Source organism: Colletotrichum siamense (assembly GCF_013390195.1).
Source record: "Colletotrichum siamense strain Cg363 chromosome Unknown KSG_Cg363_contig05, whole genome shotgun sequence".
In the NCBI taxonomy this organism is placed as follows: Eukaryota; Fungi; Ascomycota; class Sordariomycetes; order Glomerellales; family Glomerellaceae; genus Colletotrichum; species Colletotrichum siamense.
The window spans coordinates 2,962,778-2,985,395 of NW_023501018.1; the positions used below are offsets into that span (position 1 = coordinate 2,962,778).

General features: G+C 55.7%; 7 protein-coding genes across 7 annotated transcripts; 5 read left to right on the forward strand and 2 right to left on the reverse strand.

The window, feature by feature from the left end:
• Positions 1–2,636: 2,636 nt before the first annotated feature.
• CGCS363_v008355 (uncharacterized protein) lies at positions 2,637–5,807 on the forward strand (the record flags this gene model as incomplete). Its single annotated transcript, XM_036640204.1, has 4 exons — positions 2,637–2,744; positions 2,811–3,151; positions 3,205–5,284; positions 5,340–5,807. The coding sequence occupies 4 exons, from the start codon at positions 2,637–2,639 to the stop codon at positions 5,805–5,807; spliced, it is 2,997 nt and encodes a 998-aa protein (XP_036494538.1).
• Positions 5,808–6,514: 707 nt separating this feature from the next.
• On the reverse strand, positions 6,515–7,497 carry Ccnl2 (Cyclin-L2; the record flags this gene model as incomplete). Its single annotated transcript, XM_036640205.1, has 2 exons — positions 6,515–7,204; positions 7,273–7,497. The coding sequence occupies 2 exons, from the start codon at positions 7,495–7,497 to the stop codon at positions 6,515–6,517; spliced, it is 915 nt and encodes a 304-aa protein (XP_036494535.1).
• A 756-nt stretch (positions 7,498–8,253) lies between these two features.
• Positions 8,254–10,190, forward strand: vps17 (Vacuolar protein sorting-associated protein 17; the record flags this gene model as incomplete). The annotated part of the gene is made up of 3 exons (XM_036640206.1): positions 8,254–8,730; positions 8,792–9,245; positions 9,304–10,190. The coding sequence occupies 3 exons, from the start codon at positions 8,254–8,256 to the stop codon at positions 10,188–10,190; spliced, it is 1,818 nt and encodes a 605-aa protein (XP_036494536.1).
• Positions 10,191–16,027: 5,837 nt separating this feature from the next.
• Positions 16,028–17,453, forward strand: SORD (Sorbitol dehydrogenase; the record flags this gene model as incomplete). The annotated part of the gene is made up of 2 exons (XM_036640207.1): positions 16,028–16,138; positions 16,281–17,453. The coding sequence occupies 2 exons, from the start codon at positions 16,028–16,030 to the stop codon at positions 17,451–17,453; spliced, it is 1,284 nt and encodes a 427-aa protein (XP_036494533.1).
• A 563-nt stretch (positions 17,454–18,016) lies between these two features.
• Positions 18,017–19,295, reverse strand: csn-6 (COP9 signalosome complex subunit 6; the record flags this gene model as incomplete). The annotated part of the gene is made up of 2 exons (XM_036640208.1): positions 18,017–18,969; positions 19,019–19,295. 2 exons carry the CDS (start codon positions 19,293–19,295, stop codon positions 18,017–18,019), a joined length of 1,230 nt encoding a protein of 409 aa, XP_036494534.1.
• A 1,466-nt stretch (positions 19,296–20,761) lies between these two features.
• Positions 20,762–21,348, forward strand: CGCS363_v008360 (uncharacterized protein; the record flags this gene model as incomplete). Its single annotated transcript, XM_036640209.1, has 2 exons — positions 20,762–21,254; positions 21,308–21,348. The coding sequence occupies 2 exons, from the start codon at positions 20,762–20,764 to the stop codon at positions 21,346–21,348; spliced, it is 534 nt and encodes a 177-aa protein (XP_036495177.1).
• A 454-nt stretch (positions 21,349–21,802) lies between these two features.
• On the forward strand, positions 21,803–22,540 carry CGCS363_v008361 (uncharacterized protein; the record flags this gene model as incomplete). The annotated part of the gene is made up of 1 exon (XM_036640210.1): positions 21,803–22,540. One exon carries the CDS (start codon positions 21,803–21,805, stop codon positions 22,538–22,540), a length of 738 nt encoding a protein of 245 aa, XP_036495176.1.
• Between the last annotated feature and the right edge of the window lie 78 nt (positions 22,541–22,618).

Below are 22,618 nucleotides of genomic sequence, written 5' to 3' on the forward strand. Positions count from 1 at the left end.
AATAAAAGGACAGACAGCACCGTGCCGTGTTTGTGGCTGTTGGACGGACGGAGGCAGAAACAAGTGCTGGACAAGCGAAGGATGATCGATCGATGGCACGGCCACGGGCACCAACAGCTGAATAGCAGTTGGTGGTGTCACAGAGAGAGGGAGAGTGAGAACGAGACGAGGTTGGTTGGATTGTGGCGATGCTCTCAGCCTCTGTTACTCTGCTCTGTTGTGGTAAGAGGTGCTCTGCGCTGCGCTGTGTCTGCGGGTTGGATTGCCGTTGCAATCAGGTAAAGTGGCTGCCGCAAGTACCTCGCCTCGAATGGGTGGATCTGGTAGGGTGGTAGGTACCTTAGGTACCTAGGACGGAGGACGGGCAAGGGAGTGGCAGGCAGCAGCGGCAGGTCTGGTTGGTCGCGTCGGGGTCTGGCAGGCTCGGGGCGCGAGAAAGATTGAAGCTTAAGGCTTAAGCTGTGACAGGGAACGGGAACGAGACGGGACAAGAACTGGACGTCAAGGTTCGCGTTGCACCGCACTGTCCAATGGATGCTGCAAATGACCCCAGGTTGCAGGCCCAAGAGACAAACTGCAGCAAGCAACGGGAGCAAACACCAACAGCCAGGGCAGCCGAGGGCAGAAGAAGCATGAAATCGCCGGCACAGGGGTCGGACGGCGGAAGGATGAGAGATGGGATGGATTGATCAAAGACGGGGCGTGATGTCTCTGGCTGCCTGCCCTGCTTCAAAAAGAACACCTAGCGGCAGAGAAGGAAGAGAACGAGATGCACAGAACACGGCCGTCTGATTTCGTCTTATTTTATTTTTTTCCCATCGAGGCCCCGGGCCATGTTGGTGGGGTCGCGTCCCTTGGTTCCCTTTGTGTTGGTCCCGTCTCGGTCTGGATCAGTCGGCACAGCCCAGCCTTGCTAGTGGGGGAACTGTGGGGATCTCCCCCTGGACGAACACGCTAAGGGCGATCGCCGCTATGTATTCTTGGGTGCCTCGTAATGATGGAATAATGTCAGAGAAGTTGACAGTTGCGTTGAAGATATGGCAATCTGATTGAGGTCTTCAGAGGGAGCCTTGCCATGTTGAAGACGTGCGGGGCTTAGACTTCATCTTGTGCAACTGACACAAGACTTGCGAATTGGCAACCCACTCGATGAACGTCCCGAAACAGACAGTCAGAAACCCATCTGCCCACTTCGTTCTCCACGGAGGCGTCATTGCGCCGTGTTACGAGGCAAGGAAGTCCTATGGCGACGCTAACAACACGACAAACGTAAGCTGCCGTGACTGAGCCAAGACTAGACGACCCATGTCGACTTCAGACTTCAGCCACTGCTAAGACATGCACTTGGAGCATGTCCCAGGCTGTGAGGGAGATCCCGTCATTAGCATCTTACCTAGGAAAGGTAGGTAGCCAATGGAAACCAAGGCCAACGGAACATGTTCTACAATTATGTGTCTTTTCTAGGTCATTGCCAGCCTTGCATCGTTCGCGCATAGACACACATCTACGCATGCTGCTGTTTTGATGTCGATCCCGAGTCTTGCAGTAGTTACGAGCTGTCGCCGTTGAATCTGAGTAGTTGCTTTAATACCCCAACTCACCAGCGTCCAACTCAAAGCACATGGTTGTGTTTCTCACCAAGCCCGTTTCAAATGCTACCCTGAGTAAAGACAAAGAACAAACTGGGAACAAATGTATAAATACACACATCCATGATCATTACAGTGGGGGAAGACGGTCCCCAAAGGCCTCCAGGTGCAATGGAACGGCAGGTGGAGCCGGATCAGATTGCCTGTGTCCCGTCTGCTGCGAGAGATGCTGAGGCGCTAAACTCTTTTCTCCCGCCAGAGCGCCTCGCCTCCCAGCGAATGGACCACAGCAAAGCTCATCTTCCACTGTTCACTGGGTGGTGGCTACCTACCTACTGGCTGCAGCTGCACCTGCATCTGTACGAATACCCGCGCCTCTTCACTAGCCCAGCTGTCCCGTCGCCCGTGCGCAAGGAGATGGGGGCCCGGGGCGGACCACAATGACAATGAGCAGGGAGTGGCCGGGGAATGTCCTTGGATTCTTGGAGCACACGGTGGGCCGAGGGCGGGCGCATCGTTCTCTCGTCCAGAGGGCGGCCTGGTCTGCCACCCGCACTCTCAGGTGTGGTGGGAGACTGCACCCATCAGTGAGGTGACGAGTGTGCAGACTGGCTTGGCTTGGCTGGTAGGGACCTTAGGTACGTATTGTGGCACTGGCACCGAACACCAGCCAGCGGCAGCGGTAGCGGCACTAGTCCACGTCTTCCTGCATTTGTCTTGGTCTTCCATGTGTCTTGCCTTCCCCAATCGCCAACCCTCCACTCAACGAGGCGGGCACGAGGCAGAGACCCTTCCTTGAATTTCGACGAGACGGAATCGACATCTTTCTGCTGCCTCCAGGTATTCTGGCCTTGCCTGTCTACATCGTCACGTATTCCAATAATACCCATCTACCTCACCTCACCTTACTTGGCTTGTTTAGACGCCGGCGCAATACCCCGCCACGCCCTGCTGAATACATCGACGACCCTTACCTTCGAATCGCTTTCCTTCTTTGCGCCGCCACATTCCAATCCTCCACGTCTCCAACCATCGCCCTCACCCAGCATGGCCTCTGTCGAGCCTTGCGACGAGGCCACCATCGTCGCCCCTCAGCGCAAACCTCTTGCTTTCCTCGAGCTGCCTCTAGAAACCCAGAAGGACATCTTTAGCCACGTACGAACCCGCCTCCCAAATCCTCTCGGCGCTATGCGACAACAATGTGCTGACCATCCTTCGTAGTGCTGCCAAAGCGACCTCATCTGTCTCGCCCTTGTCTCCAAGCACTTTCGCGAACTTGCTGCCGCTCAGCTCTATCGAAACTTCCACATAGTCTTCCCCGACGAAGATGACCCGTCCTTCGACTCCCCCATCGATAGTCTCGCCGGTGGACTTGAGACCTTCGTGTCAAGCGACTATGACTACGCTCAACATCTGAGAGACATATCCCTGGATACCCTGAGTGCTGGGGACAAGGCCGAGGCTGCCTACAAGCCCTACTTGTACAGCGCAAGTTGCGGCAAGTTTATGAACACTTTGCTGCAAATGACCCTCCAGCACGCCAAGTCTCTCGAGACGTTCAGGTCAGTCTTGTACGTGCTGCGTTGATGGTCAACGCTGACTTTGTGCAACACAGGTGGAACATTCGAGTCGAACTCAGCCGGCCCGTCTACAGGACATTACACCAGATCGCGCCCCTCAAGAACCTCCACATTCGCATGCAAGCCGGCCCTTCGTTGTTCGAGATACCTCCTCCGCTCCCGTACACCTCGAGCTTGCCGCCTACCACCAGTCAAGGACACTGGGATCCTCTCCCGCCCGCTTTCTCTGCCATTCCTCCTTCGTTTCCAACCATGCCGTTGTCCGTCCCTCCTCCGTACAATCCTGTGCTTGGTCCTCCACCTCCCTTGCCACCTGCTCTTAGGCCTGCACCTAGGAACAAGAAGAGGACTTCCGCCGCGAATGAACCTGCGACTCTATCCGGCTTCCGAAAGCTAAACACACTCGCTGTGCTTGATATCGACAACTTGGACGTAGTTACTGAGATCAAGTCATGCGTTCGTAACTCAGCCTCAACGCTTACCAAGTTGAAACTGTCATTCTCCACATGTCTTGCTGCGCAGTCTCGCAAGCCGCCTCCTGATGCAGATCCTGACGACTCCGACCAAGATGACGAATTTCAAGTAGTGCCCATGCCTTCAGCGCCTGGCTGGGACGAAGCAAGTGGGCCTGCGAAGGCGTTTCGCGCTCAAGAGGAGCGAAAGAGCCAAGAGTCAGTACTTGGAAGGATCTTCGACGTTGAGCCTTTTTTGAACAAAAAGCCCCAGCAACGAAAGAGTCTAAAGGGTAAAGAGAAGGTTGCGTCAGCGGACGCTGTGATGGCCAGATCTGGGACAGCCGGAGAAGCGTACATGAGCCGCTTGCGGGAAGTTTCCTCGAAGCTGATGGCCATGAACCTCCACGCCGACGACGAATCCAAGCAAGAGGTGTTGGAAATCATTGAGAAAGCAAGCAGGAAGTATCTTGAGGAGGTCGAGACCGCAAAAACAGCCGAAGAGGCGTCAAAGACAACCCAGGCATCATCGGGCGAGAGTTCCTCTGCGGCCCCAGGCGCTGCTTCCACAGATACAACGCAAATCACACCTGCTGAAAGCTCTGACGCTGCTGCTACTGCCACTGCCGGTGCTGTCGCGGCTGATGTAGCTGATGATACTTCGAGGTCGAAGGCGAAATCGGGCACGGATGCGAACCCCGAGGATATTAACGTCGAGGAGCCGATCGCGACCGAAGAGGTCGAGGAGCCTTCAGCAGAACCCAAGAACGATCAAGTCAAGGATGATTCTCCAGCTGTCGCGGAGGCAGTGTTGAAGCAGACCGAATCAAAACCCGAGACTGGCGAATCACCAGCCAAACTTCGAGCAATTTCAACCTTGGCAAAGCAAAGAGCAAACTTTGAAACACTTGTCGCCCGCCTGCAGCACCTCATTAGCGAAGCCACTCTCCTGTCAGAGAAACTCGACAGCTTGAGAAACGGAGCATATGGATATGACCGGGAGTACATCCGTGCTTCTGAGAAGCAGCTGCATTCCTTCTATCGGGATATTGAGAATGTGAGAGTCGAACTCAATGCCACCGAGGCTGAGATTCGCGATGTGGAAAAGCAGGTTCATGGTATAGCTACGACGGCCCACGGCGAAGATGAGCGCATCAGCGACTATATCAGGTCAACCAGGGGACTGGCCCTTCGGTCTTTCAGTGTCCACTTGATCCCGGTCAAGGCATCAGTTCTCAAAGCAGCCATTGACGTGCGTGTGCTCAAAAGGCTCACATTGCTCAATGTTGGCAACCAAAATCCTATTTGGACTATGCTGGCTAAGGAGAACAAAATCCAAGGACTCCCATTGCGCAAGATTTTCACAGATAATGTCTCAAGCACGTTTCTCACCTTTGCTGCACAACTGGAAGAAATCACAGAGTTATTCATGTTGGAGAGATCGGTCAAGTACAAACCAGAGAGCTTTGCGCCCAAGACAAATGTCATTATGGACCAAATCCGGAGGCTCGTACTCAAGAAGCACATGCCGACTCTAACGAAGCTAATGATCAAGAACGACTCAGGATCAAGCTGGGATGTGGATGAGAGAGCAATGCTGCTGATTTGCAATCGCGGAAGAAAACTCGAGGAGTTGGCGGCGGCTGTTGGAATCCGCGCCATCGTAAGTATCCCCTGTCATCCTCTCACAGGTTGAGGCGTGAGCTAACTTTCAAAAGCATACATTCATGCAGCACATTTCAGGACTGGTCAATCTGCGAGCACTGAATGTCACTCAGTTCAGGAATGATGATACTTGCGTCTGGGTTATGCGCGAGACCCGTAGATTCATCGTCGACAACCTGTGTCACTACCCGCACCTGAAGCTGGAGTGGATTTCCATCGATGACGACAGGGTCGAGCGCATTATCCGTCCTCCTCCCCAAACCCCCGCTGCGAAGAAGGAAGAGAAGAAGAATAAGAAGGGCAAGGCCAAAGCCAGTGCCGTCCCAGGAGGATTTGGCGGACTCGGCACTGAGCAATTCCCACCCTTGCCAATGCCGGGCTGGGACACGGACAGTGACAGCGATGACGAGGATACCGACATCGTTGCCAACACGAAACTTGAGACTGTCGAGGGAGTGCATTTTTATGACGTTTGGGACGTGCGTATTTTCAAGAAGGAAGTCATGGCCGGACGGCTATAGACAAGCGACAAATGGAGTTGGATGAAGTCATGGATGGGTACATTTCGGTTAGGAGCAGCTGGGCAATATCCAGCAGGGCAAAGTTATTCGGACACGGCGTCAATGATATGGGAGGGGATTCATCGGTGAACGTCGGATAGCCAATGCCTCATCACGGCAACGAATTTATCGAACAGCATTTTCTTCGCAGGCTTTTGGCTGCTCTAGTATGTGGGAGGGTTTCCAGTCAATCCCTGTTGGTGATCCTTTTCCTTCCTTCCATTTGGTTGGCTCCTCGTCCGGTCCAGCACTAGGGAGATTATCTAAAGGCAGCGATGAATTTCTAATACCACCAGCTGGGGAGACTTAGTGATATTTGAAGTGAGCGTTTTCAACACCGAGAGGGCGAAATGGCCCAGTGGTCAGATCTACAGCGGTGTTAGCGCCCTGGTCATCACACTAACCCTACTTGCTGGAGCTTGAAGGTTCGAATCGAATCTTTTGCTTTTGCTTGCCCTGTTGGTGTTGTTGTTTTGCATTTATACCATCCCGGATCGTTAAGGCCTTTCTGATTAGCCATCTGAGAACTTCACCCCAACAGGACGCAGCCTACCTAAGCCTACCCCTGAACACCCAGAGAGGGCCATTTCTAGCGGTCAAGTTTGAATGGGAATGGGTATCAGTCTATTTTTCTCACAGTAGATTATTTCAAAGCGCCATGCAAATCTCTATGCAGTCTTCTGGTCCATCAGCCTCATGACCTCATCCTCCTCATCTCCCTCGCCGGCCCTACGCCTGGCCTCCCTCTCGATCACACCCCTCGTGATCATGCCAGCACTCAGCAAACCGGTCTCCTTTACACTCCTCACCCAGCCCTCCAGACTCCGGAAGCCAACGACGAGGAACCCGAGCTCCTCCCGCTCGACATCGAACACCTCCCACCACGCCACCTCGGGCATCTTGGCTCCGACGTCCCGCGCAGCGATGTACACCGCCGCCGTGGCGAGGGCATTGGGCTGGTGCGTGAGGTACAGCATCTGCGGGCTCAGCAGCGCTGTGTTCAGGTGCGCAATCACGCGCCCCGCGACCTCGGCCTTGGGCTTGCCGAGGAAGTCTAGCGCCTGGAGGTACGTCACGGCGAGCGAGTGCGGCAGCGAGACCGCCGTGTCGAAGCCCAGGGCCCACAGCAGCCGCGCCTCGGCGGCCAGCATCCGCGTCTGGAAGGCGGCGTACTCCCCGTCCGTCTGGTAATACGTCGTCGGGTCCGGGCGGTTGGTCTTGAGATCTGGGGGTTGTTCGCTGCGGAAAAGGGGTGATGCGGAGGATAGCAGGTAGGCGTAGACGTTGGATAGGTCGCGCGTCGAGCGTGGGAGGGGTCCTATTTTGGAGACGAGGTAGATTGCAGCGGCGGAGATGTCCTGGCGAAGGCAGTGTGTTAGCGTCTCTGCGACGAGAAGTAGCAAAGCCAGTGTGGTGAATGGCTTACGCTGAATTCTTGCGCCATTGGCGACTCGACGAGCCAGTACCGCGCAAGGAGGACATTGGCTTGCGCGGTGGTCGACTGCGGGAGGTCCAGCAGGACGCCGGCCGCCTGTGTCAAGATCTGCGTCGCGTAGAAGATGACATCCTGCAGGTCGGCCGGCAGAGAGCTGAAGGTGTTGCGCTTGTAGAGCTGCTCGGCGGTGGCCAGCGGGTTGGTCATGTGCGCCATTGTGTGTGGATGTGCGCTCGCAGTCGTCGTTCTCTTCGGCGCGTCAATCGGCTCGTTCCCTCCCCCTCTTCCTGTTCGCACCACGGATTGTCCTGCGCGCAAGGCTGATCAAGTTGGTCGTGTTCGTCGTGCCACGCAAAGTCCCTATTGGTCGGAGCTGAAGCTGTCAGAATGAGTTAGGCGCGACGGCGAGACGGCGTGTGTGTCGTCACTTTCCAGGCCTTCTTGAGCGGGCCCGAGCTTTGGTTCAGCGATCGCTAATGCCCCACTTATCAACGACAGGTCCTGTCTTTCACGGAGGTCGGCGCTACACCACCTGCACCTGCTGGGTACGGTACTGCGCAGCCTAATCGTAGGGTCAGGTACCTGAGGTTCTGCTGCCCGCCGGCTTCGTAAGAGCCAATTCAAGGCAGCTGCGTGGAGAAAAGCTCCCCGGTCTGGCAACATCACACGCTCCCTCGACCCTCTCCGCCTACCCCCGAACGGATACCGTCGAGCGAAAGCTTACACACACCCATCGTGTATCCGGAATTGTTCCCAAATAACAGTTATCTCAGTGAATCCGTGTCGCCGGCCCAGTCAATGGATGGCCTGACGTCTGGAATCCCCAACTGACGTCTACTCCCGCATTCCCCGCATCGGCTTTGTCGGCCAGTCGTGATTCCGTTTCCACGCATAACCCCGTAAACTACGCAAACGCATCCTCCCCAAAACAAACGACAACGACGACGACAAGAGGACCATCGCCCACCGACAATGGACTACAGCGCAATCTCCCACGACGACAACCCGGGCGGCGCATCGCCCTGGGGCAACTCTCCCGGCTCCTCGCCCAACCCGAATCAAACCACCTTTGGCTCCATCGCCGGGGACCTCGGTGGTGAGCAGCCCGGCTCCCCCTTCCGCTACAGCCCCAACCCCGGAAACGGCGACCAGGAAGGCTTCGGCGGCGAGTTCAGGAGACCCGACACCGCGACGAGCACCGAGTCCGCGACCGAGGTGGAAACGCAAGAGTCCAGGACCGAGGTCGACTCAGCCCGGACAAGCGGCGAGGCGGGACCCGAGACGCCTCAGAAGTCGCAAGAACAAGGAGAAGCTGCACAGAGCGCGGGTGGCCAGGCCCGTCAGGAGCAGCAGCGCAAGCCTCAGCAGCCCCAGTACAGGCTCCAGGCCAAGATCACGGGTCTCGAGAGGACCGGAAAGAAGGACCCCATCTTGCGATTCGATGTTCACGTAGGAGATGCCCAGTAGCACATTGGTTGTGGATGGACGATTGACTAACCTGCGGCCGCAGACAAACCTCCCGAGATTCCGCACCACGCAGTACCGCGATGTCCGCCGATTCCACTCCGAATTCGTCAAGCTTGCCGAACATCTGATCTCAGCGAACCCCGAGTGTCTGGTACCTACCGTGCCTCCCGCGGTGACATCGGCCGGCGCAGGAACGGACGAAGACGAAGCTCGGGTGAAGGCCCTTCTTCAGCGATGGTTCAACTATGTGTGCAGCAACGAGGTTCTCATGAGGGACGACGAGATGGTGCTATTTGTTGAGAGCGACTTTGGTTACAGCCCCATGGTTAAGATGAAGCAGCCTGCGACCGGCGTCCGCAGAAAGATCCTCAAGCAGTTTGCCCCTCCACCCGATGACACCCCGGAGCTGCAAGAAGCTCGCCCAATCGTCAAGCTCTTTTACCTGGGGACTATGGACGCTGGCCACAAGGTCGATAAGCTGGTCAAGTCTCGTCGCGGTAAGTCCACGTCAACCACCCGATAACGCATCCCCTTCACCGGTCTGACATAGCGCAGGACTCGGATTGGCTGAGTCCGACTTTGGCGTCAAGCTTGGCTCCATGACCATCCAAGAGCCCCATCAAGGACTCGCCAACGCCTACCGAAAGCTCGGCAAGATCGTACAGACCGTTGGCGACTACCACGCCGCACAAGCCACTGCAGAAGCTACGACAATTGGTGACCCATTCCAGTATCACTCCCAGGACGCCTTTGTCGTCAAGGAATCTCTGACCAACCGCCAAATTCTCATCCGCGAGTTCCTCCAAGCACAGGAGCAAACACGCAGCAAGCTCAACGCCGCGGACCGACTCAAGGCGAGCTCCAACGTCAGACGCGAAAAGGTCGATGAGGCTATTACTGCACTCGATGATGCGCGCCAGAACGAGACCTACCTGTACCAAAAGACGACCCGCGTCACCCAGAACCTCGTGCAGGAGCGCCGAAAGTGGTTCGCGAGGACCGCGGCGGATCTGCGGCTCAGCATCAGGGAGTACGTCCTGCGCGAGATCGAGGCGGAACGTCGCGCGCTTGCCGTTCTGGAGAGCGTGAGACCGGATATCCGATCCATTGACGCATCCGGCGGTCTGAGCCGTCTCGGGCGCGAGGCTCACCCAACCGTCCGGCGGGCCAGCCTGGCGGCCAGCCAGGGTCCCAAGGGCGACGCATGGAGCGGTGTTCCACGACGTTCAGACCAGGCCCTCAGCCGCAGCGTGTCTGGCAGTCTTATGGCTGGCGTCCCCGAGGACGGAGAGAATGACGACGGGCAGGGTGCAGGACAGAACAAGGGTGGCGCTGGCGCAGCGGCTGGCCGGGCGAATCTGGCCGGTGTGGCGGAAGAAGACGACGAGGACCGGGTGGATGCGAGAAACGCGGCGAGCCGATTGGCGACGAGCACATTCTAGTGAACTGGGCGACCTGGTATTTGCGGAGGACGGGTCACGGAAACGTGTCCGAAGGAGGGGAGGGGGCGGCATGTCCTCGAACCCCAAACCGTCACGGCCATGGACTGAGGCTACCCTTCACACAAAACCCCTCGTAATGTTGTAACCGCCTTATGTGTGCTCCCATACATATAGATTCCCAAGTATGAGCCTTGCTTTTTGTCTTCTTCATTTTTTCGTCCTCAGGCATTCATAATGACACCGACATGTGCGGAAGATGAAGCCCGGCAAATAGCAGTCACGGCATATGGCGACATGGAGATGGCTTCAACTACTGGGCGACTCGGTGTCCGTTTGCCGGGTGGTAGTGGTGTTGATCGTGTTGGTGGTGATGGTGTTGGAGGCGGCACCTCCAACCAGGCCAGGCCAGCCCATGATTGTGACGCTGGAGGGGAAAAGGTGGGCGCAATGGGACACCCAGCGCACTGCATCGTCCAAGAACGGATGTACTTGCCTCTCTCTACGGTCTGCTTGGTGGTGCGGCACACATACGTGCACACACTCTCTCGCTGCTATTTGTTTCCGGTCTCCCATATCTTGTCTGTCTATTGACTGCATTGCAGCGCATCCCGTCGTGCTCCCCTCCAATTCGAAGAGTACTTGCCTGATCGATTGGCGGTGAGATTAAAACCAAACGGGGAACGGATTTGACGTGATGAATATGTTCATTGATTTGCTGTGACGAGGGGACAATATTCACATGTGTTTTGTTTTGTGGCTTTTTTTTAGTGTGAGGGGAAAGGAGGAGGGAGAAAACGAGAATTTTTGTTGATGAGGGCTGCGATGCGGGTGAGATGATGGCACGCAGATATTGTTTCACTGCTTTTCGTGATTTCTTGAGGGTGTTGGGAATTTTGTCATGAAAAAAGCCATGATATGCAGCATCGACTTTTGGCATGTGGTAGCCATTTGATAACTTGATTTCTCGGGATTGGTGTGTTGTGTTTCGCGATGAGTTGGCGTGAGCATGAGGCAGCTACCTACGCAATGTGGCAGGCCGCAGCGGCTTTTGAATGTGAAATGGTTTGTGGCTGGTGTGGCACCTCACGGAGAAGTGTACATCGCCGGCTAGTAGTCTTGGGATCTCTTTTGACAACGAACCGTAAGTAAGATCTACGGCCAGAAAGATGAAGCCTGTGTAAATAACATGGGCATGTGTTAGTTGGATCCCCAACATCAGAGTTTCCTCTAGGTTGACACAGGTTATCGTTTGCGGAGTGATGCTAGTCTGCCCAAGTAGCATCGGCATCTCAATGTCGGTTCGATGATATGGTAGGGTTTCCTTCACTATGAAAGACATGCAGCCGAGGTTCGCAATAACAGCGAGCGAGACAACGGGAATCGACGATGACGATGAATCCTTCACCGCTTGATTTGACTTGGCCCTTGAGCAAGGCATCTGTGTGTATGGCAGCCGACAGGTGCGTTTCGTGCTGAGTACATTGCCGGCTTCGGCTCTGACGCTTGCCCTGCATGTTGCCAGTATAAAAGTATATGTACTGTCTTCTTTTATTGCCATACTCTCGGCAGTCGAGTATGTTGGCTGGCATCTGCAATCCTTCATCTGATGTGTAGGCATGGCGCATCTTCCTTGTATGACTCAAACGTCGTGTGGAAAAGAACAATGGCAAATTGCGACGCACACCAAATGCTACTCCTATGGTTCCTCTTTGGTTGGTTGTTTGGTTACCCTGATCGTCTTTCATGCTGTTTTCTGTAGTCAACTTAACGAATAAGTCAAAGATGAAAAATTGAGCTGTCCAGACCAGTCCATCCTTTTGAATCTATGGCAGACGACCTGATCGGTTGGCCTAGGGTTCGGTGCGTATCACGGAGGCAATTCTCAAGTCGTACATCTCAGATATGGCTTCACTGACATCGGCCTGGGAGAGATGTCACTCTCCTCTGTAGGGACCTGACTTGCAAGGGTCCCAGGTTGCGGTGGCTGTTGTGTGATCCGATTGCGTGAGACCAGACAGGGGCTTCTCCAAGATTGGTTGTTCTCCAACTTCTTTGAGGATGATGCTTGCGAGGTGCCGTTGAGGTCGGTTACAAGGCATTCCTTGCAGTTGCTCGATTTCCCCCAAGTCCTAGCCGCATCGTAATGGACAGGCCAAAGTCTGGTCAAGTCGCAACGGAGTGACGCCCAAGAAACGGATCTTGCGCCGACACAGCTTTCGCTTCAGAGGCCTGAGCTCTCCGGATGAAGGAGTAGAACACCTCATCTAGAGAGGTGCTCGCCGGCGATGCAGCGGATAGGTCGTCTGTGCCATGATTGTAGATACGGTCTAGGTCCATCAGCGCCTTGTAGGTATGCAATAGGTGCGTGTTAAGGTGCACAGGATCTCCACTGTCGTTTTTAGTGAGGAGCTGTCAATGGTGGGAGAGGTCTTCCCTGCACCAGCCATGTGCAGATGTCTCGCCATAGGGCCGGTAAAATGACAGTTGCAGATGCGGTGCATCCGCAAATGGCTCGCTATTCGTCTCGAACAGGACAGGACAGGGTTTTGCAACTTATCGTTGAGTGCCGTCCAAGGCTACCGTACAGTTCCAGTCCTCAGCGCTTGGGAACCTTCTTGATCTACCTGCGTTTTACGCATCTGGAGAATGTCGGCGAAGACGGCAACGTTTCCGACGGAGCATCGAAAGCACTGAGCCTCTGCCTCCGTTCAGAGCCTGGGCGGGAAACTTTGAAGCTGGACGAAGCTCTTTTTGAGGTCTTTATCCGCCGAAGCACCCTGCAATGCTCGCCAAAGCTCTCCCAAGGATGGCTTGCCAGGATCCGAACCCACTGCTGCGAGGGTCAGGAGGGGCAAGCTGCAACGGCTAGGGACCTTGCGTCGTCGTCACAGTGGGGTACTGCCTGCAGTTCTGGGCACCTCGGAGGCATGAAATGGGAACAAGCCAAGTAAAACGTCCTTGAAAACAGATAGGCCCGAAGTGTATGCAATTGAAAACCTCGAAAGCTAGCTTTCAGCCAGGGTTGGACAGCGTAGCTGGAAGGCTTCGCATATTGGTGGGTGCAGCGAAGATCTCGCAGTTGTGCTTCTGTGACTGATCGACTAAGTGGGAACATCGTTCGATATTGATAACAAGGGTGGCAGCCTGGGAGAGACGGGCGAATGTCATTGAAGTACTGGAAGCATGCAAGCGTTCCGCGGAAGGTAAGGTAGAGACATTGTGCGCTGCAAGTGGTTGATACGGGGCAGAATGCCTAACCATGCTGTACCACTTCCTTCGAGACGCAGTAGGTGACGACGGTATGCGTGATGGTGCAAGGGCGGGATCCCCAATTCTAGAACGCCGGTTGGCGGTTGAGAGGGCACGCAAGAAAGAGGCGAAGCCGGCGGCAAAAAAAGGATGCGCTCGATGATTGTTCCTATCAGAGGAGACAGCCCGTATGCGCATCGAGCAAGAATCTGGGCGATGCGGTCCTGGGGCTCGTCGTGATAATGTACTCTTCGTGTTTGATAGAATCGGGTCCCCAAGGCATTGAAGAATTGTCGCTCTGCTGCCGTTGAAGCCGGACGTTGGAACCGAGGATTGGGGAAAAAGAAAGTTGACCGGGCCAGGATTAGCAGGGGTTTCCTTCCCTGCACGGGATGAACACCCTCTTCGATATTGCTTATGTAATTCAACGACCTGGAAAGCATCCATCATCGTTGCAAACCTTGAATGTTGCAAGGCAGGTACGGGTAAGAACGTTGTTTCTTCAACAGTACGAAATGACAGAAGACCGGCAGGCGGACGGCTCAATAAGTCGCTGGGAGAATTCAAAATTCATGCCTCCCCTCTTCTACGCCATCCAACGGTGCCTCGCTCAAACTGAGAAACTCCATCAGAGCGCATACAACCTGCATCATCCGGCGGCCTAGTTCGAATACCCGGTCCCTGATCCATGACGATGGCCAACGGAGGCTATCCGTAGAGGGCAACGGCATCCTCTCTGTCGATACCGCGTATTTGTGGCAACCAAGGTCGGCAACGGCGCTGTTCACAGCTCTTCCGTCCAGCGCATACGGCCCTTATTTCCCCGTGAACCTACAACATGGACAGGCCTGTCTCTCTTCCGCCATTCGGAACCGGGCCACCTCGTCCATTGGATGCCGACCTTCGCCATCTTCACCGTCTTCTCAACTTCTTTCACCTGCTGCTCCAGCACATCCGCCGCAACAGCTTGCCATCATCTCTCGCATTTCACCCACGATTGTCCCGTCATGTCCAGACCCCTTGGCAGATCATAGGTCGCCTGCGGCTTCTACCCTGTTCACACCTTCGCCATTTTCTCTCCCTCTTTGACCACGCACTTCCGTTACAGTGACTCCCCTCCTTGCTACCCCTCCCACCACCTCATGATCCCGGCTCTTCCATATTCTTTCGGGCCCTCCCTCCCGGGTACCTCAACGACCATGCCTTAGCTGCCCACCTCTCCCTCGAGCCCTAACACATGCATGTGGCCTTTGCTTCTTGAACACGCCTCGAGACAATGACAAGCGAACTTTTCTGCAATTTGCTACTTGGGTCTTCACCCAATACATCGACTAGCGAGCCCAAGGGAGACGTAGCTCGTCATCGCGGGCTGCGAAAGCTTCAAACAGGGTATCGTGCATGTGGCTCGCAGAGTTGCTGGATGCCATGCATGCCGACAACTGTCACCGCACTGATGCCATCCAGACCATCCTAGGTATCGACAGCCGCTAGTCTGCTTCGCAGGCGGTCCATCCATGCCATATCTGGAGAGTTTCGGAATGGTTCAGCGGGACGTCCCCATTCACCGCAAGAGACGAGAAAGTTACTTCCGTCCGACCTCCTCTTCAAGCATGTCCATCAGTCCATCACCTCCAACCATGCCCTCACGCCTGCTTGCTTGCCCAGCTTCAACAATGCTGCCCAAATGCGGCCACCTTCACGCCGTCCCGCCTCCCGTCCCCTGCCGACTCGCCTCATGTACCGTCCACACTGCTGTGTGCTTCTCACACGTTGTCGTCCCCTTCATCTCTTCTCGTTGCATCCCAGGCCGATACCAGTCAAGGGCTGTCCTGGCACAGGCTGAGGCGGGCCCGTAGCCAGCTGTCTCTTGCATATGATTTCCCGAAATTACATGTACGAAGAAGCTCTTAGCTTGGCTCTGATAACTGGGCGGTGTTTGGTTGGGTGGACTTGGCTGCGCTGCTCGTCAAGACCCCATTTCGATCTGCCCAAGGCTCAAGGTCTCTTCCGTCTCCTCCTTTACCCAGAAACCCCTGACAACTTGCTAATCACTGATTGACACCACCATGAGCATTATTCACCATCAAAGACGTCTGGAGCCGCGCTCACCAGCAAAGCTACTTAAGGGAGGGCGGTTACGGGCCAAAGTTCTCCTGCTCTCTATCGTAAACTCGCACCCTTCTTCCCACTATCACTTTGTTCTATAAAGTGATAAAGATCTAGCCCCCCTTCGTTGCCACATGGTCTCGTCCCTTTAATTCGGTTCTCACATTTCCCAACCCACGAGGAGACCCTGCCACATCCTCCACGTCTTCCTGGTCCTGCTACTCCCAGCCACGGAGACCCCCAAAAAGTCAACCTATCAGTCCTTGAGACATCCCACGCCGGTCCCCTCTAGAATCCCAGGGCCGTGCCTCGCTATCCTCAGCATCTCCATTGACGGCGCCCCTCAGTCGGTACCTGGGCCAATCCCACTCTACTAGCCCTCCCTAATAGGCAGTTGGGCCAAGCCCCTTCACCACCCTAACCCATCATCAGACCAACATCCCACGCTTCACCCCACGCCGCAAGCGTCATCTACCTTCAAGATGGCTCCAGTTGCAACAGGCGAGGCGGCACCAATGCAACTACCCGTCTACAAGTCCAAATCTTCCTCCGTCACTGCGTCTGTCTTGCATGGTCCGCGAGATCTGCGATTGGTATGTTCACTCCTCCTCTCGGTATTGTGACGTGGAGAACGCGGGCATGTTACACATGACCCCACGTTGATCACGTCGTATCCCTACGCCTGTCGTCCTCTCTCGCCCCGCCTTGAGACGTTAAATCTAACGACATGTCTAGGAGAAGAGAACCATTGAAGAGCCAGGCGCTGGCGAGCTGCAGATCTCTGTCAAGAGAACCGGCATCTGCGGCTCCGACGTCAGCTACTACAAGAAGTTCGCCAATGGAGACCTCTGCGCCTGCCACCCGCTCTCTCTCGGTCACGAGTCCTCTGGCGAGGTCGTCGCCATCGGGCCCCTCGTCACCGGCTTCAAGCTCGGCGATCGTGTTGCTCTCGAAGTTGGCGTCCCTTGTGGACAGTGCACCATCTGCCGCAAGGGTCGGTACAACCTCTGCAAGAAGATGAAGTTCAGGTCCAGCGCCAAAAGTGTTCCTCACTACCAAGGCACGTTGCAAGAGAGAATCAACCACCCCGCGGCTTGGTGCCACAAGATCCCAGATCACGTGTCCTACGAGGCGGCCGCCCTCCTCGAGCCCCTTTCCGTCGCCATCCACGCCGTCAACAGAGCCACGCCCGAGCCTGGATCAACAGCTCTTGTCATTGGGGCTGGCACAGTCGGTCTCTTGACCGCGGCCATGGCCCGTCAAGCTGGCTGTGCTCAAGTCACCATTACCGATGTTGATGCCGGCCGCGTCAACTACGCCATTTCCAAGGGCTTTGCTACCCACGGCTACGTCGTCCCGGCACCCGGCTCTTCTTACAACAACAGCTCCGGGACCTCGACCCCCGCAGACCCCGGCGTCATGACGCCCGCCAGCATCTTCTCGGTCCAAAGCGTCCAGGGCAAATTCGACGGCGCCAAGGCCTTGGCCGCCGACATCCTCGCTCTCACCAAGGTGCCCGAGGAACTGGAGATGGACGCAGAGGACGACGGCGTTGACGTCACGTTTGAGTGCACCGGTAAGGAAGTCTGCATGCACACCAGTCTCTACGCCACGAGACCCGGCGGCAAGGTCGTCATGGTGGGCATGGGCACTCCGGTGCAGACCCTCCCTCTGTCCGTCGCACACTTGAGAGAAATCGATATCCTTGGGATCTTCCGCTACGCCAACACCTATCCCACCGGCGTCCGGCTGCTTTGCGCCAAGGGCAACGGCGGCCTTCCCCGCCTCGACGACATGGTCACGCACAGGTTCAAGGGCCTTGAGAATGCCTCAAAGGCGTTTGAGCTGGCCAGCAGGACGTGCGATGATGAAGGAAACCTCGTCTTGAAGGTTGTCATCGAGGCCTGAAGAGGTACAGCAAGAGAAAGATGAAGCTGCTGCTTTGAGGAGTATTATTCCTCAGCTGAAGCTGCAGACTTTGCTTCAAGTTTACGGCCATGAATATGAATGATTGATACCAAGATAGACATTTCTGCTTACTTTTTTCTTTTCAAAACGACGTCTTTCGGCCGGGGCCAGATTGTGGATTCGAGGTTGAGGAGCGAGTGGAGTGGAAATAAGCGTTGGTCATAGATTTCTCAAGTGGTTCAGGCTGGATGGGACACAAAATGGAAAATAATCCTGGGTAAATGAGTATAGTAAAAATGCAGTTTGTTTGAAGCATTACACACCAATCAACTTGAACCCGACAAATGTATGTCATGCAATGAGATAGAGGAATGTCAGAGCAGTCAATAGGGAAGCAAAAGCATGAGAAGTATGGTGTTTATTCGTCGGGGCTTGATATGGACCCCTGCGCGTATCATCATGTCTACATTACCCCCGGAACGCCTCTCAATGAATTAACCCTTCTGTCCCGCCGGAGCAAGCTTCTGTCCATCCGCTTCTTTTGCCTGCGACTTCCTCCCGGCCTACATGAAGACGTCGCCCACACCAGAAACATTGTACCCAGATGAGCCTACGGAGTAAGCTGTGGTGAAATCAGCAGCCCTGCGATCCCTATTCTTGGCCACCTCCAGAACGCCAAACTTCTTGCCCAGATCACGCATGCCGCTGATGCTCTGCATAAGGTCGTTGAGGCGCGAGACGATGGCGACGTCGTTCTCCTCGCAGAGAACCTCCTTCTCAAAGTTCTCAACGTCGGATGGGACGACGAGCTCCAGGCGGTTGACAAGAGCTTGGATCTGGCGCAGGATGGTGTGTGATGGCGTCGTGTGTTCACCTGCTGGCTCTTGCTGCTCCACGCCCGGAAGGTATTCTGAGGGTAGCCGCTCGAGATAAGACGTGATAAGGCGGATACGGCCCTGAAGCATCTTGACAGCGTTGGCCTTCGCCGTGAGGGAGGCAATCATCTCTTCCTCCTCAGGAGAAAGCGCACCATCAATGTCCTGGTCAGCACTCTCGGGCACTACGACACGACGCTTGCCTCCTGATTCGACGAGCTGGACCTTGGGCTTGGATTCCTTGGGGGCCTCGATGGCGGTGGCATTGCCGGCGCCACGGGCGACGTGGTCCATGGAGATCATCTCGGCCTCGCCCGTCTCGACAGTGTATGGAAGCTCGCGGAAGCGAAGCTTGAGCTTGTTGGAGTCGCCGTCCTCCATCTTCTTGTCCTCGCCATCGTTGGCAGCCTTCGAGGCGTCGTCGACCTCGTAGTTTGACTCCAGAATCGTCATAGGCAGCTTGCCGCCAACTGTGGTAGAGAGAGCCTCCTGTGGGTGGAAGCCAAGAATAAGGGCGGACTCGTTGAAATCAGCGAGCACTTGGTTGTGAATGGGGAGGATGGTCGGGGTCGGGCCGGTGGAGGGGAGGAGGGTGTACCAGCCAACAAGGTCGAGGCCGCGGTCTTTGTGGACAAGCTTCACTAGGAGGGAGTCAGCAGTGGCAATCTCAGAATATCAAACCAAACGTACTCTGCTCTAATCTTCGGCCGAAGCGGTCGGCATCTAGCAGGTAGCCGCCGTCGACCTCTGGCACTTGCTTAAGGTGACATTCGAAGGCATGCTCGATCGTGACCTCGCGGCCGTTCTGTTGACCCAGGAGGGCGCCGACGATGGGGCCTTCTTGGGAGCGCAGCGTGTGGCGTGTGATGTAGTCGGATATCGTGAGGAGAACGAGGGGGTGGAGGACTGCCTGAAGCTCCGAGGACTTCTGGCTCGACATGAGCGGGTTCTCGGTGGAAGAGGCCATGCTGGGCGGGGATCTGCCCGTCGCCGTGATGTTGTGTTGCTATTGTGGTGTCGCGACCATGCGAAGTCTGTAAATGCGGCGGTAGGTGTCGTCGATGGTTCTCGAGAGGTGATGTAAAGATTCGGTTGCCGGAATCGCTGTTTGAGTTCGCAAGGTTGCAGGTAGCTGCGTCCACGGGTGTCAATGGAAGGTGCCCCGCGATGTGGGGAGTCAAGGTAGGCAGGAGCTACCGGCCCCAACCTTGAAAGACAGTTGAGGCTGACCATGAGGCTGAGGCAAACGGTCAAGCCACCTTTTCAGTCATTGGCTGCGCATTCAGGCCAATTACATCAGCTCTGGAAGCTATTGTGGGTCTCCTATTTCCAACCTACACCCAGTGCTCCATTCATTGCTCAATGCTGTGCCTCTGGAGGGATGTTGCATCCCTCACATCACTCAGGACATAGACAGTGTTGGGCAACGTTATCGACTCTCGGTCGCACTTCCGTCTGCAGCCATCATCTTCCCTGAACATCTCTCTCAACTGAACCAAGTGGATTCATCTCGATGTTCCATCGCTTTCCCCCTTCCAGCTCCAGTGGCCCTTAATGTGCACAGTCAGCCCCTTCAAACTCGGGGTCTTCGGTTAGCCAAAACGACATGGGGTGTGTGTCTGGTGCTGCACAAGGATGCATTCACCACTTTCATTGCTCTCAGCATCGACATTTGCAGTTTTACAGACAATCAGAGAGCAGCAGCGGCGCTGGCAACAACAACAGCCCAAAAGGCACCTTTTATCTGAGGCGAGCTGGCAAAGTATTTCTGCACAGCTAGGGGCCCATTCACCCACCTGATGCTGCTTCCCTACCCACCGCCCAGGTGGCAATCTGCATGCTGAGGGCCACCAAAAAAAAAGTGGCATCGATTCAAGGTGCTTGTCACAGTACGCAGAGCTGGTGTGAATACTCCCTTTTATTACCGGGCTAGCGTCCGGCTGTCTGCCAAAGACAAGAGTTGAAAGACAAACCGTGCAACATGCCAGCACTCTTCTCTTGGCTTCTCTCTTTGCTGTTCATGGCCTGCTAATTAATGCTAACCGTGCTGGGCCCCGTCATTCCAACATGCGTACTCAGCACACTCTGCAAGAGCTGTAGCTGTTCGGGACAGGGTTCAAATATGGATGCTTGGCCATTCTTATCAACTAAACTACCCGCATCCCTCCGTCTCATCAATGTTGCATCCGTTCCCGCACCCGCATTCTGAAGACACCAATTCTCTCATTTCTCTTCAGGATGGACGGCACATACTACCACCATCAAGGCGTGATGTTTCCTCCAATGTTTCCTCAAGTCTTTCCACCGCCACCGCCACCACCGCCCGCCCCTGCTACTCAGCCAGTCGTGCCAGCCAAGAGGGAAGACGATGATGTCCAGTTTGTGTCTTCTAATCCGGTCAAGAAGAGGAGGCTTGACACCTATCGACCCATCATGCCACCTCCAACCATACCAACCATAACACACTCACCGCCCCCCGCGGATAATCAACCGGTTCCCGCCCCCAACCACCAGCCACCCGAGCCTCCCAAGCATGCAGCAGTCACTGCGGTGCAGTCACAACCGGAGCGAAGAGGGAGCACCGGCATGGTCGATCCGTCGTCAACATCACACGCGATGGACATAGACCCGACGCGAGGCTGCTCGGTCCCGATTCCGGAGAGATCACAGTATCTTGAGTCGTTCTGGACCGCGCCGTCATCTGGTCCACAGTGCTCTCCGCCGGTATCACCCAAGACACTACCGGAGCACGTCCAACCGTCTATGCTCCGGCTCGACGAGCATCACGGTCCGGCGCCTGGGCCCACGAATGGGCTGAGTGGTGGCGGTGGAGCGGTGGTGAACAGTGCTGGCTTTCCCGGATCGGCTCACCCGACTAACAGCCCGGCCCGTATGGGCTCTCAACCGCCAACAGTGAGAGCGGAAGGTACGCCGACCCAACCAAGTTCGGAAATACAAATGCCAACTGAGACTGTAAAGGACACAAGCACCGTCGATTCAACTCTGGCTGGCGCTGTTGACTTCATCCCTGAGCCCGATGCTGCTTCAATGTTAGATGCCACGAATGGGCAGCAGCAGGTCACGACGGGAACCGTGACGACAACAGTCACTCATAACCAACCTTGTGCTCAAGCTGACCCCAAACCAGCATCAACTGTTCCATTGTTGGATTTCCAGAGAGGCCAAAGCCCGGCAAAGACACCAAACACGACCGCAACACCACAAGTGCAGCCTCATACTCACATCCACACTCACCATCACACTCCTCACCCTAGTCCGGTGGCACCTCTTACCCAAATTCCAGCCCATACCCCAGCGCATGCTTCCGCCCATGGCACGACTCAAGCTGGCTCCTGCGGCGATCGACCTGCGTCAGGAGCCAAAGGACCTTGTCGGCAATGTTTGGAGGCGAGGTTACGGCAACAAGCAGCGAGCCAGGCAGCCCAGGCAGCAAACCTGACTGCCACAGCCGCGATGCCTTCTACCGCCAATGTTTCAGGAGCAGCGCAAACTTCCATGCCATCTTCCACAATCCAGCAACACTGGCCACACATGCTCGGCATTAACCCCTACGCCAACCCGATGGCTGGCGCCATGTACGGCCCGTTGCTGCAACAATCAATGATGGCGGGCCCGAACAGCGCTTTCGCTCTCCCGCAACAGCAATATTCTCATGGCATGCCAGCCCAGCAGTCAGCCGGGCACATGCTTCCCATGGCACCGACGTCAACGCAGCCGGTAGCTCCGACCTATTCTTCCAGCCAGAGGAATCCTTACCTCCAAACACCCAGTTCTACAAATCCAGCCAAACCCGCCGCCCCGAAGGCGACAGACCCACCGCAGCTTACCACCAAACACATCATCGTCGACATCGCCGACACCTGTCTCAACGTGTTCCCCTTCGAAGAGGTGGCGAAACGGCACAACCAGCCAGAGCAAAAAGTCAGAGACATCTTCGGAGCAGTCATCCAGGTCCCGCTGCTGCGGTGCAACACCGACAAGAGGAGGGCCGGCAAGCTGGGCACGGCACGCGTCAAGGAGTTCAACCAGGCGAAGAAGGACGCGCAGGCGCAGGTCAGCGCGAACCAGTCAAAGCAGGACGCCATGGCCCAGGGTCCATACATGCCATCGGCGTGGGAGATGGCGCAGTTTATGGGGCCAAGTGACGTACGACTAGGGATGTTCAACAACCAGTTCACAGGGCCTTGGTAACTGGGATACTGTGAGTACGGAGCGTCAAGACGTGGCATCAAAAGGGAGCAAGGCGTTTCTGATTCTTCATTCGGCGGT